This window comes from Bemisia tabaci, chromosome 3 (genome assembly GCF_918797505.1).
Source record: "Bemisia tabaci chromosome 3, PGI_BMITA_v3".
NCBI classification, from domain to species: Eukaryota; Metazoa; Arthropoda; class Insecta; order Hemiptera; family Aleyrodidae; genus Bemisia; species Bemisia tabaci.
The window spans coordinates 46,991,334-47,008,458 of NC_092795.1; the positions used below are offsets into that span (position 1 = coordinate 46,991,334).

General features: G+C 36.7%; 1 protein-coding gene across 1 annotated transcript; it reads right to left on the minus strand.

The window, feature by feature from the left end:
* Window positions 1-747: 747 nt before the first annotated feature.
* LOC109030532 (complement receptor type 2) lies at window positions 748-12,346 on the minus strand. The gene is made up of 10 exons (XM_019041529.2): window positions 11,815-12,346; window positions 10,840-11,031; window positions 10,112-10,300; window positions 8,467-8,694; window positions 7,672-7,878; window positions 6,893-7,126; window positions 5,462-5,679; window positions 4,911-5,023; window positions 4,086-4,255; window positions 748-3,616 (listed from the first exon to the last, which is right to left on the minus strand). The coding sequence occupies exons 1-10, from the start codon at window positions 11,954-11,956 to the stop codon at window positions 3,513-3,515; spliced, it is 1,797 nt and encodes a 598-aa protein (XP_018897074.2). The 5' UTR covers window positions 11,957-12,346; the 3' UTR covers window positions 748-3,512.
* Window positions 12,347-17,125: the final 4,779 nt, after the last annotated feature.

Here is a 17,125-nt window from a genome sequence, read left to right on the forward strand (position 1 = left end):
AGGTGAAAGGGCACTTGCGAGGCTTTCCAAACATCTGGGAAAAATTATTACACCTTCATACTTCAAAAGTAAAACAGGAGCTCCCCAAAGTGTGGAATGTGCTGTAATGTACAGAAATATGTTTGAAAAAGTGTAAGAAGGTTAATTTCATTGTGGACAAATGTTTACCTATCAACAAAATCGGTGCCTGGAACTGGAACAGAATGACTTTTGCCCCTGCAAAGGATTCCATTTGTACACCTCTTAGTGTTCCTCTCACTTGCAACCCCCTCCTCCCTCCCCGAAAAATGTAGATAATGCAAGAGGGGATGAAAGAAAAGATCCGTAATCAGATCTCATTGAAGGTTATTCCCAAACAGAATTTTGTTGCATCTGGTATTGCATCCTAGCCACACTCAATATGGAGGTGAATGCAAGACTGAGTTACTTTAGTTTGCTGCTTGCTGGCATGTTGTAATCCCACGTAGTTTCTACCCATAATTCAAAAGCATTAGTAACGTGTTTTTATTTTTCAGTTTTTGTCCTCTGTAATTTGTGTTAACTAAGACTTTACTCTTATTAAAAAAAAAGAAATAAAAAAAGAAAAAGAAAAATATAAAATCAGAACAAAAACTTGTTTGTTTCCTTTGCACTCCCTACTTTTTAGGAGAAATTTTGAGAGGGCTCACAATCCTCTTGTGCACATGATCATTACTTATTTATTTAATGATTTCGAAGATTATATTAGAAAACATTTTTCACAAAAAGTAAGGTTTAGTTCAACACAAAATTCTTTATTCTTCAAATGAAAAGTTTGAAAAAAATAACTTCACAATTAATTCACATGCTAATACAAGTTTTCTATATAAATTTTTTTGAGAAATCGAACCTAAAATTGGTTCGCATTAAGCCAAGAGTCGGAAGTGTTTGTTGAAATCTTTACATGGAAGCGCGAAACGAGTGCCTACTTGGGTTTTTATGTAAAATATTTAAAAAAATAGGTCCAAATTATAAATTTGGTGAGGTACTCAGCTAGTTGTTTCGAAAGGGATGAAATAAAAATTGCGGTACCTCACGTAATTAAAAATATAAAAGTAACCATCCAGAATTTTTTTCAGAACTTGCATTCTGGTGCTCATGGCAGTTAATGAAAACACTGACGATTACGATAGACTTTGTATTAAAAGCACTTAATTTCTAGTAAAGATCTTACTCAGATAGAAGAGAGAAATAAAAAACAGGAGGGATGGGGATTGAAAGTTCTTTAACGGACTATCAATAATTTTCTTATTCAAACATGTGTTTACCTTTGAATGAATGTGATATTGAGTATTGAAAAGAATGCCTCAAAACTTTTTCAGATTAATTCGACCGAAAAAAGTGAGAGACTATTTTAGAAAATAACTCATCAGCAGTATTTTAATGTCCACACTACAATCGTGTCATGATTCTTTGATCAGAATTAATTTTTTCCAGGAGAGAAAATGCCCACATACATCAATTTTGATGAGGAGGGTATTTTTTTCTTAAAATCAGTGATACTCCACATTTTGTAGAATCCATCCCTTGCTTGAAAAAAGCCTTGTGGTAATTTATTTCTGATATGAATCAATTCCAATTTTTAAAAACTGTGGCAGTATTTACCACCTTGCTGTTAATTCCATTCAATATTTCTCTCTTCCCAGGTACTGGATTCAATGCCTGTAAAATGAAGAAACTTCAATGTGAAGAAAATGGGACCCCTTCCAATTCTGAGGGACGACTAGATTTGTTCTCAAAGCACTAAATGCAATCAATAAAATATACAATTATGTACCATAACTGGGCGAAGTTTTTCCTTGTCTACTCAATGCATTTTTACATTGAACCTTCGGCCCGTTCGCTTTCAAAGCACATAAGTTACATGATATTAGATAATAAACAAAATAGAATAATTAAACTTCTATTACTAATTTTTAAAGATACCTAATAAATGGTGCTGAAGGAGCACATTATTTGTTAACTGCTTTAAAATTCGAACAAAGGCTTCAAGATATCACGTATAAATGCAGAGGAAGCTTTTCTGTGAGGTTTTTTCTTTCCTAATTGATATACATTTGTAACTGAGGATAGAAGTATGATCTAGATGGTATATTTGATTGACCCTTAAATAAACCTTGGACAGTTTATCAATCATCAAACTAATTATCCTGAAAATATTAACATGCATTGTCATAAACTTTAAGTGAGTAAACCGCATTTGAGTACCTAACTCCAGGAAAATCTGACTAATTTCTTCATCACACTTTTTTCCCCCTATTAATTGAGAACATTTTTTTGCTTTTTGTGTATGGAGTTGTTGTAAACAATGTTGAAACTTGATGAGAATAGCAAAACAATTGACCACTAAAAAAATTGATAAAATCAATTCTAATTTCCCAAAACTAACATTCTTTCTCAAAATCGATGTAGTACGTAAAAAAATCATTTAGGAGATAACACCTTCTAATTTTGGGACTTAAGTATTTGACTGAATAAAGAGCTTGATGATAAGAATTCTTCTACCGAAAATCGAATGTCTAATCTGAAAATATATCAGAATCCTTATATACTATAGGAATGAATTACTTTTAACTGGGAACGGATGTACTACAAAGTCTAATTTTAAAACACAAAAAGCAAATTCGTTCTTACAATGCATCACCTTCAATACTTAGCCAGTTATTGAGACTATTCTTTTCTTGGCCATGGTAGACCAAAACAGTCACATTAGCCAGCATTTTTAATGGTAGGTTGTCATCTTGCTGCTGTGCAACACAGACACTGTCTACAGGCTCTCTGATGAACTCATGGTAGAATATTACTCATGTGTGCAACAGATGGGAAGCACTAGTAATCCCGCAATGGGCAAAAACCGTAGTTTGAAGAATTCAAATTCTCACGTTTTTTTGCCGTGTTTTCCAAGCCTAGCAGGAACTATTTCACGGAAACAATTTGGGCAGTTAACATGTTAGTACCACATTTGGAGTTTAAGGATCAGCCAAGGACAAGCCTCATCAAAATACCATACTTTTTCCAGACTCTCAAAAATTTAAAAAAAAAACACCATCATTCAAATTTACGACTGAAAACTGCATTTAAGATAAAGTCATTTTGGAAGATCTTGAGATTCTTCATGTTAGTTTGAATAAAATTTAGTGATCCATAAATCATCACCTCATGAAAACTTTCACGAAGCTTCTTAATGCTTGACATTCTTTAAAGGTTTCTCAACCCCGCAAATGTATTCCAAAATAAGGGAAAAACTCACCGATATCATCTCCTTTTTGCTCAAGGTTTCTGACATTCACACATAAGCACCACTCTAATTGAATGAGACCTTGGTAAGAACTGTCAACTGTCAACCTCCTTCCTACAAAATTTACGACAGGAAAAGTGAAGGGAAAGTGAGAAGGATTTAGCCTTCAAAGAAGACACAAGACCGCCGGAGCAGATACAGACCAATAGTCATGGAACTGTCAAAAAAGTGATATGTTCCTTCAGGCGAGAAAGGATCACGTTAACTCGGGTGACACACGCTGGGCTGATTTAAAGGAGCCACTCTCATTGTCTTTGATGGCATTTTCTTCTTGTTCACTCTCCTCCAGTAACGGAACACCTATAATTATCCAAAAAAAATTTAAATTAGATAAAATGTTGGATATTAGTGCTGTGCTGAAAATTCCTGCTGGAATAGATTCAACTAACTCATAAAATTAACAAACGTCAAATTAAGCGATGCATTTAACATACAAAAAAAATTAAATTCTTTGATTCATGAAAATTAGTTTTCTCCAATTTACAATCTAAATATTTGAAAGGTAAATGATATTTACAAAAAGCAAAGTTGAAAAGAAAAGTGATGGGAAAAACCTTAGTAAAAATAGTTGTTGCTCCGTAGGTGCACTCTCGATAACAGATTATGAGAGGTGACGTTTGTTTCTTGAATTTGCTTGATCTGTGTGAATGCTTGTCGGTGATGAATAATTTTGGTGTGAATAATTTTGGTGTCTTATTTCTGAAACTAATTGAAGAAATTCATTTCTCAATCCACTCGGTCAATGTTGCGGGGTAATTTAATGGCTTACCTTCAGTATTGATGACGGAGGACGTGTCAAAAGAGGCCAATGATCCACAAATGGCACGACATGATGCAGTCTGAGAGCCGCTGTGAGAAGATACTGTGTCCAGTGTTACATTGGTTGAGTTAGAATCATTGGTCATAGTGTCAGTAGATCCCATTGAGTCACCTCCGACACTGGAAAAAAGCACGATAAAGTTCTTTCAAAAATCTTTGGATTATAAAAGGTGAAAATACAATAGAACTCATTTCGTTTAAAATGAATTTGGTGATCGATTTTGAAATATGTAGTCATTTCAGTAGGCATTTCAAGAGACCAGTTTGAGAATTAATTTCTTGTAGCACAAAATATGTTTGATAGAGACAAATTTGAGACTCAAATATACGGAAAATCTGGTTCACATACGTCAAAATCAATATAAAAAAAAATGTCATTTCGCAGAGAAATTAAAACTTAGAACATAGAAAGAAAAAAAACTTGATGATTCTGATTAAAATCTTGACCGATTTTGGCTTCAGCTAGAGGAGTAGTAGTAGCATTTGGATATTGGTTGATTATTTCACATTTTTGGATGGAGCCAAAATCAGTCACGAATTTAAGTGAAATCATCATACTTTGTTTTACAGGTGCCGATTTTTTATAACCTCTACAAAATCAGTCAGACTTATGGTTGAAATTACCATACTTTTTCCTGTGAAGCCGAACTTAGCAATGCATTCATTACAAAGCGTAAAGTTAATTGACCTCATACGTTAAACTTCTTTGGAGTCCTTTTATCGCTTTGACAATACACTAGATTGGAGGAGCGATGGATCAATACTCAGAAATTACCTGGAAGGCTGCCGGGTGACAGCACGACGTGAGGGCTGTGTCCAATGGGGAGGTCGATGAAATCGATGACTAAACCGATCACGAGTCGCCTCTTCGTAGCTTGGCAGGCCAGACTGAAATAAAGCAAGCAGTTAATTAAACTCCTGCGCGAAGGGAAAACAAATTTCAAAGGAAAGCAGCCACTCTCATATTCCATGAAAATATGAACCAGTTTTGTTTCATTCCTTGCAGGCACTGAAAGAATGATACAGACTACAATCACGAGGAAAGAACTAAATTAGAAAAAAAGACGTCTGTTTTCTGGATTATCGCTGTTCCCTTTCCTGTAAACCCATTACTCAGACATTTTGATACCCGATTGAGTTTTGGTCCTAATTGATCCAAAAAATCTGAAATTTGAGAAATGAACTTGATGAACAGCAAATGGCTCAACTTTTCTAGAGACAATATTATATTATCATTCAAATAAAGTGAATTTTGCATCTTGAATCTAATACGTCCTTGGAGGAGCTATAGATCTTTTTGAATCAACATCATGCAGCTATCCATACCTGTCCAACTTGAACGGCATCTGTAAATGCGATGAGTGCCAATCTGTCAGGGTGAGACTGGAGGAGCGTGGGTGGAGGCACAGTTGTGATGGCAGGTGGCGGTGCCCTTTGGCGCATAGAAACCAAGCAAATACCAAGCAAGACCAGAAGTATAGTTACAGCAGTGAGGAGAGTTACTAAAAGAGTGCCGCTAACGTAGTCTACTGGACGCCCGTTGACTAAAAAACAAAAAGTAGTTATTTCAAATGTAGTTAGGAAAAGTCGATTAATTTTTGAACAGACATCCATGCTTTGAGCAACTTTAATTTTCATAAAGTAGGTGTGTTGACAACCTAACAAGGGAAAGATTGAGCAGATAGTACCAAAAGTATACTAATTGCCCAAAAACATGGCTTGTTGATGAAAATCCTTGGTGTTCAGGTAAGTCAAGTCTGCATGAAGGATCCATAATTTGAATAAAAGAAAACTGAGTGAAAAAAAAACCTATGATCGGAAAAATTCTGAAGTTTATTCTAGATTCTGATCATCCCTTCTTTGTCAAAAAACAGTCAGCACTTGTTACATCATAAGTGTAAAGAAGATATAAAATATTGGGTCGTTTGTAAGTACTCCTTATTTTAACTTTCAGGTACATTGTGTATATTTCTTGTGTTGAATAAGCTCACGATAAGTCAATAGAAAAGAGGACTGGTTACATGATTGACAGAAGCAAATTGAGTTTTTTCATTGAGCAAATTATTTGGTTTTTCTAGGGAAAGTTAATTATGATCTTTTGGCTTCAAACCACTAATTGTCGTTTCCCTGACAAAACAACAAAACAAGCACAAACACACAATGTAACACTGCAGTATTTCCACCCATGAACTTACTTTCACTGAGAACGTGTCAGACTTTTCTATGGAAAAATTTCACTTACTTTTCTTCTAATTACATAAAAAATACAGCAAAATTATGGATAGAAATTGCACAGTCAAGTTTATGTTTAATATTGAAGTATTTGAGTCAATTTTGCAACTTGAAATGGAGTTACATTCCTCTGTCTGAGAAACAACAAAATCTGTAACGAAACCTTCAAAAAAAAATCCCAACCAGGACACAAGAAAATTACTTGAGAGATATCGCATTACTTACTAAAAAAACGCAAATAAGAAGAGTTAAAGCTACTTAGAGTGATTTGACATCTCCTGATGAGAAGCAACATGAAGATGACTAATAAAAATCAGATTATTAAGCATTTTGAGATGTCTGCCAAGTTTGCTATTGATAGTTAATGTCAGTAAAACAGACTGCATGACATATCTCGCATCTGACATAAATTCACCAAGATTAGTGTGGACCCTTTTAACAACTTTTGACAGATTTTTATGAAGCTGACTATGCAGGATTCTCAGCATACTTTGTTTTAGAGACACAGTTCATGATCATACTTACACGTTGGAAGCAACTGAGCTTGAGGAAGGCATTTAGGCAGTGCATTGGGTTCCCAACACCCGGATTTGGAACAAGTGAGAACAGCTTCTCCGTGAAGGATATAACCCGGCAGACAATCATAAATCACTTTTGAACCGATTCTGAAAGACCCTGACATTTCAGTTCCTAGTGGTACGTTGAATCGAAGACCATTTTGAGACATACTCACTGGTTCAACACAACTGGTTACTTTCTCTGAAAGCAAAATAATACAATCAGACGTGACTTCTTTTGGAAACATGTTAGGAACTACATAGGTGTGTAAGCATATGAGGTTAAAATTACAGCGCAAGAAAATGGGTCTGGTGTAATGGGAGCGGCTCTTGATTCACTTTAGGGTTTCACTGCTTGGACAACTGACAGAGTAGGAAGACTAGAAAAATGTTGCGGTGGTGATATGAAACTGAAACATAAAATTTCACTTCTTATCACGTCTAAGTATTGTTCTGGTAAGTGGTTTGGACTAAAACATACTTGGTAAAAGAGAGTTATTCACAGCTAAAAGAGCTATTAAAACATGCAGAAAACAGACCACAAAAAACTGAATGGACAAGTAGAGGGTTTGTTCAAATTTTTGTTTTACAGGGTATCCCTTTGACAAACGCCGATCTGAAAGGAAAATAAATCCAGCTTGATTTGTAAAAGAATATTGAGCCTAAAAGGCTACCACACCTAGAATTTGAACTGCGGATAAAAAATTAATTTTTACAATCAAATGACACAAATCTGATGACACATACCGCATTTGGGAATTTCTCCTTTCCAAACACCATTGTTGCAGGTAAAAATCGCAGGAACACAAGGCGAGAGAACATTTTGGTAGCCTGGTTGGCAGTGTGCTTGGAACATACTTCCTGACAGAACATTATTCGCTATTTGCATGCCTTCTACCCGTGTGAATTTGACGAAAGGAATGTTAGGCGGTGGAGGGCAAACAGGAGCTTCGGCTGTTCAAAGAAAAAAAGAGCAAATGTTCACAGTTAAAAAATCTGGAATGGATGAAATTTAACTTAAAAGAATTACCATTGGCTTATTTCCCCGATGAGTTATGAGATTTCAATTTTTTTGTGTTCTCTGTGAATTTTACTGAACATCATTACGAAGTAAAACTGCTCAGTGAACAAATTTCAAATTAAGATCCATCCACTTTTTTTTAACACAATAGGAGTGCTGGAGGGATTGCAACATTCCAAGCATGCTATTGCTCTATACAGCTTATACCTCATGTGCAGTTATTGATCTCAAATTTTCTAAAAACGTCACGATCTTGTACTATACAAATGAGATTGATAGTTCCGAGACTACAAAAAGTTCTACAGTTTGATGGAATTGTTTAAAAAAATCAGACAAGCATGAATGGCAGATCGATTATCTGTACCACCCAAAAGAGTTGCTTTGTTACGATGATTCAAAACTAATCATACATACAATTTTTTAATTTGATCGGAATAATATTCTTGGTCACTTCAGTGACTTCCATCAAACTGAAGAAAATTACATATGTTGAAGGAATATATCTGTGAGTAGAGACTTACCCAATTTGCTTTTGAACTCTACTTCAATCTTACTGACGCACTTCCGATTGGCGCTGGGAGTCCACTCACCCTCTCCATTACACACTGAAGCGGAATAACCTTCCAAAGTAAAACCCTCTTCACATCCATAGAGAATTATGTCTCCATTTGAGTAAACGCCGTTTTTGTGATGCCGGTCCAATAGATATCCATTTTCAAGAGGTTCTGGAGGATTGCATTGCGTCCGTACTGCAAGAAAAGAGAGAGAAATAAGTGTGAAATTTTTAAAAGAGCAGTGATACTAAAAATGAAGTATTTTGTGTCAGTGGAGCTCGTCTCTTGACTAGTTCTATTTTCATAGTTTGAAAAATCAATATATCTTTCTATTTTTAAATGACATAGGATCCAGTTAGTTCACGCCAAATAAATTTACGCACTTTAGAGCATGACAGCAGATCAGCTGTCTTCAATTTAGCATTGGAAGCAAATGCAAAAATCAGGATGGCGGATCTTCTATCGTACTCTAAAATAGCATAAACTAATGGCAGGGACTCTACTTTCAAAATTTTCCATAAGGTTTTCAGAGTCATGATCCTTACCCGTCCTTTCTGTTTGTTTCAAGAAAGAAAATTTTCCAAACTCAAATTGGTATGTTAACCAAGACTAGCAGAAATAAGGGTAAAAATCAGTATCCGCTGCATAGGGCGTGAGAATCACACTTTTGTGTCATACCTCGCATCATATTCCTGACAGCGATTTGATGCCTTGTTGTATTTTGCAAGATGGTAAGTTGGGTTCACAGACAAGTGTGATCTACTGAGGAGGTCTAAAAAGACCGAAAATTAGAGATCTCTCGGCATGACCTCAACTAAGTATTCCAACTCAAGCTGCCTGAGCTGAACTCTCTCCCCCCTCAGTCTTGTACTGGTGCTCATTAGAGCTTAAAAAAAATGTTTCAACTCTGATTGAAATTTTTGGACCTTTTTGGCTTTGTTTTCTCCTCGAATTGGTGTGGACCCAGCACCACTTCTCCAACTTGTTAGATACAGCCAAATAAATATATACTCTTTACTGATTAAATCGTTCAAAAATCACTTTGGGCACGTCATACAAGGCTAGAATCCATTCCATAGCACAAAATCTGCAAAGCTTGTAACTTGCTTTTTCGAGTTTCCTGCATCTGCGGGCACTTTTTCTCAGTCACCCCCAACCAGGATTGTGCAGGTAGAGGAGTAAGAAAAACAAACCCAAGTAAACAAACTATTTCACTTACTTTTTCTAATGTATAATTTCAAGCGTATTTAAGCGAGCGTATGTCCTCTTTCATTCTTTATTTTGCAAAAACAAGAGCTTCGAATCAATTGAAATCTTATGGAAGGCGAGCTTATTACAGTTCTCGAGATTGTTTCTTCATTTAAGTTAGGTCTCTCTCCACGTAAACCTGACTGCCGGCCACCAAGAAAAATCTGCCCGCATAACCAGTAAGTTTGAAAAAGCTTGTTACAAACTACACAGATTGCGTACTAGAGTGGATTTCATACTTTTCAGATGTGCCCACTAAGATTTTCGAGTGAATTTACCCTCAGGAAGTATATTCAGTTGGCTGTTTCTCTTGCGTGCAACAGGCCTATTTTGATTTATTTCACAAATCTAAGAGAAAACGTACTGCAAACTGGCGTTCTTCCACTCCAAGAACCATTAATACATTGTCGCTCTTTTGAAATGCTTGGTGAGAGGAAAAATCCATCTTGGCACATGTAATGTGCTTTTGCGTTGGGCAGGAAAAATCCATCCTCTTTACTTCGTCCATCGATTGCAACAGCACCATTCATTATCATTTCTGGTGCAACACATTCTGAAACAAATAAGGGTGAGCATTTACTGAAAGTCCTGTTTAGAATGGCTTCTTCATTCAGCTAGATTTACAAAATAAAACAGAGAGAGATCAAAGATCTGAGTGATCTATAATTTGCCTACAATTGGATAAGTAGAATCATTATTCAATATTCTTTCAAAGCTTACAGGACAATCATTAACTTTCCTCAGCTAAATATGACTGGCTGACATAGCTGCGCCAATAAGTAAGGAAAAGAATCCTTGATAACCCAACTGAGGCACACCAAATATACTGCCTAGCAAAAAAAATGATACATTTAAAGCTGCTATAATGGAGAGAAAAAAATCACTTAGCATGGCAGAAACTCTAGAAAGGAATGTAAATGATTTTTTAAAACATTTTTAAATGAATGCACTAGGTTCATAAATTAATGAGAATCTCTAAGTAATTAGCTTTTGGATGCCCTAGAATTTTGAGACTGAGAGAACTGCCGCAGCCATGAAGTTAAAGACCATTGGTAAGGGATAAAAATGAACAGAGAAAAGTAAGAGGCATACTTTGGACACAATAGGGCCATGAGGAATTCACCCAAACTCCTTTTTCGCATACAAGCCGGGATGGTCCATTGAGTTCAAACCCTGGATGACAAGATACAGTATAGAATTGGCGGACTTCATTTTCATCATACGCAGACAGTTCAATTTTTCCATTCTCTATGGGCCCAAAAAAACCACATTTTGAGCTGTTACCTGGAATCAAAAAGAAAATTAGGGAGAAAAATGGAATGATTCGACCAAAATATGCCATGGTAACCAATTCAGAGGGTCACACTTTTCATTCAACTCATCTTTCACTTCTGTTACATGTTTGGTACAAAATTAAAATTTTCCTGAAAAAGTAAGGCAAACCCACACAAAGTTTGGTGCACTATGATCAACTGTCATTTGAAATAGTAAAGTGTGATTGAAAAAACACAGCATAGCAAGTCGAGATACTTGGTTTTGAATTGCCACGTTCACTTTTTTTTTTTTTACTTAAGTGTCAAGAGATTACCCTTTCAGTTGCAATTAGCAAATTGCATTATCATCAATAGGGGACAAAATTTCCAATCCTACATGATTGTTTACAGGTGCCAAGAAATTCCTGTATAATGTGATATTAAGACTTTGGTATAGGAACCAAGAGCCATGGGCTTTATCTGTACCCTCATCTGCGCTTCTCATAAACAGTGCATGATGTCATATCAGTTCTTGTACTTATTTGATTCCGTTACCAGTCTGAGTACCTACACTCTTCCAAACTTCGTTTTCAATCAATGCTGGGTACTATGCAGTGTTTTGATATAGACGCTATTGGTGGCAATGTCAGCATGGGGATTCTCCATTATATCAAACTGGATCCAAACAATAACATTGGCGTAACCTCTTTCAATGCTACCAATGCAGATTAATTAATATACATCGCTTATTTGTGACGTGCCACTAATAGCGTCTGTTCTGGAATCATGTAAGAAGAGCAAGAGAATACCTTACCTTGAATGTGTTCCTTCCCGAGATCAACAACTGCCGAATAACTAGTATCATCTCCTGAGGTTTGGCCATGGAGGAAAAGGATGAAAACCGATGATTGCAATATAGAAATGAGCCATGGGTATATGAGAGACCTCTCTGCCATTTTAGGGCTGTCAGTTGAGCACTTTAATTGAGAAGGCTTGAGAAAACGCGACTTTATTCAACATCGTCATTATAGATACATGCAACCAGCCTTCCATTCCCTTAAAAATTCAGACAAAATATCTTGAGAGAGGAGGAAAATGAAATAAGTACTTGGCTGATATGAGACTTGGAGATAGATCAGTAACCTTGAGTTTTGGATAGTGATAACACTTGGAGGGACTAGGAAAAGTCTTCAGCACTTAACTAAGAACAGGTCGTGATGCTGAAATCAACGATAAAGAAAATTAAGTCTAAGAAAATAAATGGAAGATCACTTTGTTCAAACACCCTGGATACTACTGTTCATTCTGGTGATAACAGCAAGTCGTGGACGAGAAACCAAACAAAACACCAAACAAGTAGCCATTTTGTAAACAAATCAACGCTGACGCTCAACTTCTGGCGGTAAATTCAAATATCAAGCAGCAAAGAGGGAGATTTTATGAGCCGCCCTGCACCGCCGCGCCGTCTGGTCCGCAGCGCGCATGGCGCACGACCTGCCTTTCATTATTACACTTCATCTAGCGTTGAGAGTTCACTTATTACTTCCCACTGTAATTTTAAAAGTAAAACATTTAAAAAATTAAAAAAAAAAAAAAAAATTACACGATGGACGAGTTTCTCCGCCAGGGAGCTCTCCCCGCAAAAAATCGTTTACTACCCGCCCGTCACGCGCCGCGGCGCGCGGCAATCGTGCTACCAGCGCAAAACTTGCACTGACGCCTACAAACCTAAAGGGCTACCTCACGCATTGCGCGATGCTTGAAGTATCCCTTTAGGTTTGTAGGCGTCGGTGCGCATTTCGAGCTGGCAGCGCGCCATAAACTTACCCACAAATAGGTCAGGGTGTTAAAATGTAGCCAATTTGACATCAAATTCGAAATAAGCGACTCAAAAAAACATCAGTAGAGAGACTCTCGTGATCTTTCAGTCATTATCCGATTTATTTCTTCCAATTCTTGACCACAGTGCGCCGCGGGCGGCGGCGCTCATGCATTCTCCCCTGTGCTCAATCGTGGAACAATGAGCTGAAATTTAGAAGTTTTTTTCAAAAATCTGGAGTTTTGCCGATTTGTGAACTAAATAGTAACATCAAAATGAGCAGGAATGCAAAGTATTTGACGTAAATTGCTTTACTAACCGGTGAGAGTTGACTTGCCTTAAAAACTGTGATAAAAGAAAATATCAAATGGGTACACATTCTAAAACCAATGTTTTTAAAAAAAGTGCATCTAGAGGGAGAGAGCTTTTTTGAGAGCTCTTTCACAATGATCTTTTATAAAAGGGCCTCCTATTATGCCCTGCTAGAAAGAACGCCGCATGAGCCTTCAAATGTCGCCAAATTTCCTCCGACAAATCATGAATTATCAGGAGTATATGTAGTTATTTTCCTTCAAATTTTTCGGTTAATTTTATCCGTAATTTGATCTGAGGTGTCTGAAAATTTCAAAGAAAAATATTCATTCTTCCTTCAAAAATAAGTATTTTCAGAAAATTTGGCAACATCCGAATGTTCATATGGCGTTTATTCTTAATTAGTGTATTAACAAGGTATGTGTATGAATTCTGCGTTAGTGCCTGGCAAATCGGTTCGTGTAAGAGGTATGATCCTGGAAAAATAACTGACTTTTATACCTATTGCTTAGACAAAATTTCATGCAAATTTGAATTCCTGTAAAATTTGTTGATGCTGATAAAGCATCTTCCAAAATACTGAGAGATTAAGATAAGAAGAGACTGGTAGAAATATTCTCACGAAACAAAAATGCTAAATATGTCGCCTCCATAAAAAAGAGTTCTTTGGGGGTCTGGTTAAACAGTTTCCATAATTAATTAATGAATCACTATATAAGATGCCTGTCTTATAACTGTCTTTTAAGTAACAAATTTGGTTTTGAATGAAGAAAGTATTTTTGAAGATAAGAATGCGTTGGAAACAACTTCTATCTTCTAAAAATATTCACTTACTACTATTTTCATACAAATTCCTTCCAGAGAGCACAGGATCAAATAGGCTTCTCATACAATGGATTGAAATTCACTATTATGTTGTACTAGGGGGCTACGCCCCCTGGCCGCTACGCGGCCCAACCCCCTGAAGGCGCTCCGCGCCATCAATGGGCCGCTTCGCGGCCCTATTTTTACCCTCCTATCAGTGTTAGTTTTATTTTTACCCTTAAAAAATTACGATATGAGGTATACTTTAATTTTAAACTTTACTTAAAATTACTTTAAAATTAAAAGGACGCGTTTTGGAATGACTGCTTGATGAAATATTGCAGTAAAACAATGAACAATGGTAGAGTCAAGCAATAATTTAGAATTCATGAGTCGGGGATCGAACCCACACCGAGTTCACAGTGGACGCATTCGACGTCGTAGACGACTTAGCCACCTCTCGACATGAAGTCTCAGGTGCGAATCTTGTGTAGATAAGTGTAGAGCTGATGCGCAGGCTACACAGCTACTGCGCAACCTCCTCGACCACTGCGCATCCTCCCGCGCATAGCGGTAGCAGTACCGGAGCATTCTGTAAACTCACTCACTTTTATAACGTGATTTTAAAAAAACCTGGGTCCTTTTTCCAAAATCTGATTAAAGCGGGCTCATCTAGGGCCTATTACCTGTCGATTTACGCAAAAATCATGGAAATCGGCCCGGTAGAACGCTCAAACGAACTATGACAAAAAGTATAAATTTACATTGTTTAAATGGGAGAATTCGCAACTTTACCACGTAATATAAAAAAACCTGGGCCATATTTTGAAAATCTAAAAAGAGTTGGCTTATCTAGAGACAATTGTCCGTCGATAGCCGCAAAAATCATGAAAATCGGCCCGGTAGAACGCTGGAACTAAGCGTCACCAGTTTCGCAAAATTAGGAGGTCTCGGAACTTATAGTATAGATGGAGCACTTTTAAATTAACAAAATATTCCTGAAATTTTTTTATTTTTTTTCTTTTTCAGAAAAAAATGAGCAGTTTGACACCATTAACATTAACATCATGAGTATCATGTAAAAAAAATTAATTTCGTGCCTATTTGCCTGGAAAATTGAAAAAAACCAACTTTCTTCAAGAAAACTAGAAAATTAAGAGGAGGCTTTGGAGGGAATCAAAATTCACACACAACAATCAAACTTTTAAAAACCTGGATTTATTTGGTTTGAGAGAAAGATGTTTTTCTTGCAATTACAATTATACACGGGTTATTCCCAAAAGTCACTGACCACCCCTGTAACTTTTTTCCAAATTGAGATGAAGTTTTGATACTTTGAATGTTCCTCGTCTAAGGTAGCAACTTTTTGGTCCCCCCAAAATTTTGGGGGCGGCCCCCTAGGGGGCGGGGGCTAACTTTTTTTTTTTCAAATAGCAACCACCCCTTTGTGATACCTCATTCGAAAGATAATAAAAAAGAAAATTTTTGGCGCAAACCGCAGTCAAAAGTTTCATTTTTGACAAAATGGCGGCCGGTCAAAGTTCAAATGGCGGAAATTTGGCATCTCCGTTTTTGATTGACGGATTGGTGTTAAAACTACTCGGAATCCTAGGGTTTTTCGAGGTGAGTAAAAACGATTCTTGGCAGTGATTTTCCAAAAAGTCAGTCCTTTTTTCAAAATGGCGGCAGTCAAATGGCGGCCTCGAGCGGGAAGAGGATATTTAGGCTGCATAGCGTTGGATTGCATGAAAACTTGGTATCTGGGGATTTCGGCAGAAAGAAGAACGAAATCTTTCATTGGATATCTGAAATTTTGACAAATTCCAAATGGCGGCGGAAAAATGCGGGAAATGTAGTTTTAACCCGGCAGTTTACCGATGGTTAGCATGAAATTTATTGATATTTCAGAATTTTAATGAAAGATTCCATTTTAACCACCAAAACCGCCATGATATCGAATTTCATTCATGCAAACTCCATCGGGTAAACAGCCGTAAAACTAATTTCCCCCATTTTTTTCCGCCGCCCATTTTGGAATTTGTCAAAATTTCAGATATCCAATGAAAGATTCGTTCTCTTCTGCGAAATACCCCCAGATACCAAGTTTCAGCAAATCCAACGCTATGCAGCCTAAATTCCACTTCCCGCTCGAGGCCGCCATTTGACTGCCGACATTTTGAAAGGACTGAACTTTTCTGGAAAATCAATGCCAGAATCGTTTTTCCTCACTCAAAACCCTAGGATTCCGAGTTTTACACCAATCCGTCAATAAAAAACGGAGATGCCATATTTCCGCCATTTTGAACTTTGCCCGGCCGCCATTTTGTGAAAAATGAACATTTTGAACCTGCGGTTTGCCGCCAAAAATTTTCTTTTTTATTATCTTTCGATGAGTATCACAAAGGGGGGTTGCTATATGAAAAAAAAAAGTTAGCCCCCGCCCCCCTTAAGGGAGCCGCCCCCCCAAAATATTGGGGACCAAAAAGTTGCTACAATAGACCGAGGAACATTCCCAATAGTTTCAACTTCTATCTCAATTTGGAAAAAAGTTACAGGGGTGGTCAGTGACTTTTGGATAACCCTGTATAACAAAACCTACATGAATACCAACAAATTTTAGAGAACTGAAAAAGATACATAGTTCTTTGTAAAAATCAGTTATATGTTCAATACATACAAAAAATATTATGCACGTGGCAAGATTTTGCAGGAATTAACAATGTTTTGTCTTTTAAAAATTAGAATTTTATAAAATGCAATGCTACAAAAGCATTCATTTTCATCAAATTCAACAGAAAAAAATCAACTTGTGTTTTTAAAAACATACATTTACAGCGAAGTTAACAAGCTAGGCCAGAATCTTATTGACCAGTTTATGTGCGACTGAAGGTTTCGACATGAACGTCGACTTTGTTATTTGATCAATGTTTTTAATTAATATTTTGCACAGTTGAGGAACTATGAATGGCTCGAGCCTGCCATTAAAAAAGCTGATCATGCGTATAGTTTGAGTTTAGAATATGATTTTTGCAACTTTAAGTCGAATTTAGAGATTAAGTTTCTCAACTTGTGGTTGACCATAAACCAACAAGATTGGGCCCCCGAGTTTATAGTGATGTGAAACCTAAGACTTCAAGCGCCTTCCAAGAGTTATTTGCTACCTTAATAACCTTGAAAATTTTAGGGTATC

Coding starts and splice junctions, on each gene's coding strand:
- LOC109030532 (XM_019041529.2), bottom strand. CDS start 11,956: ATGGCAGAGAGGTCTCTCATATACCCATGGCTCATTTCTATATTGCAA. Junction 5,680..6,892: donor AGCTCAGTTGCTTCCAACGT/GTAAGTATGATC, acceptor TTTGTTTTTTAG/TCAACGGGCGTCCAGTAGAC. Junction 3,617..4,085: donor CTCCGTCATCAATACTGAAG/GTAAGCCATTAA, acceptor GGATAATTATAG/GTGTTCCGTTACTGGAGGAG.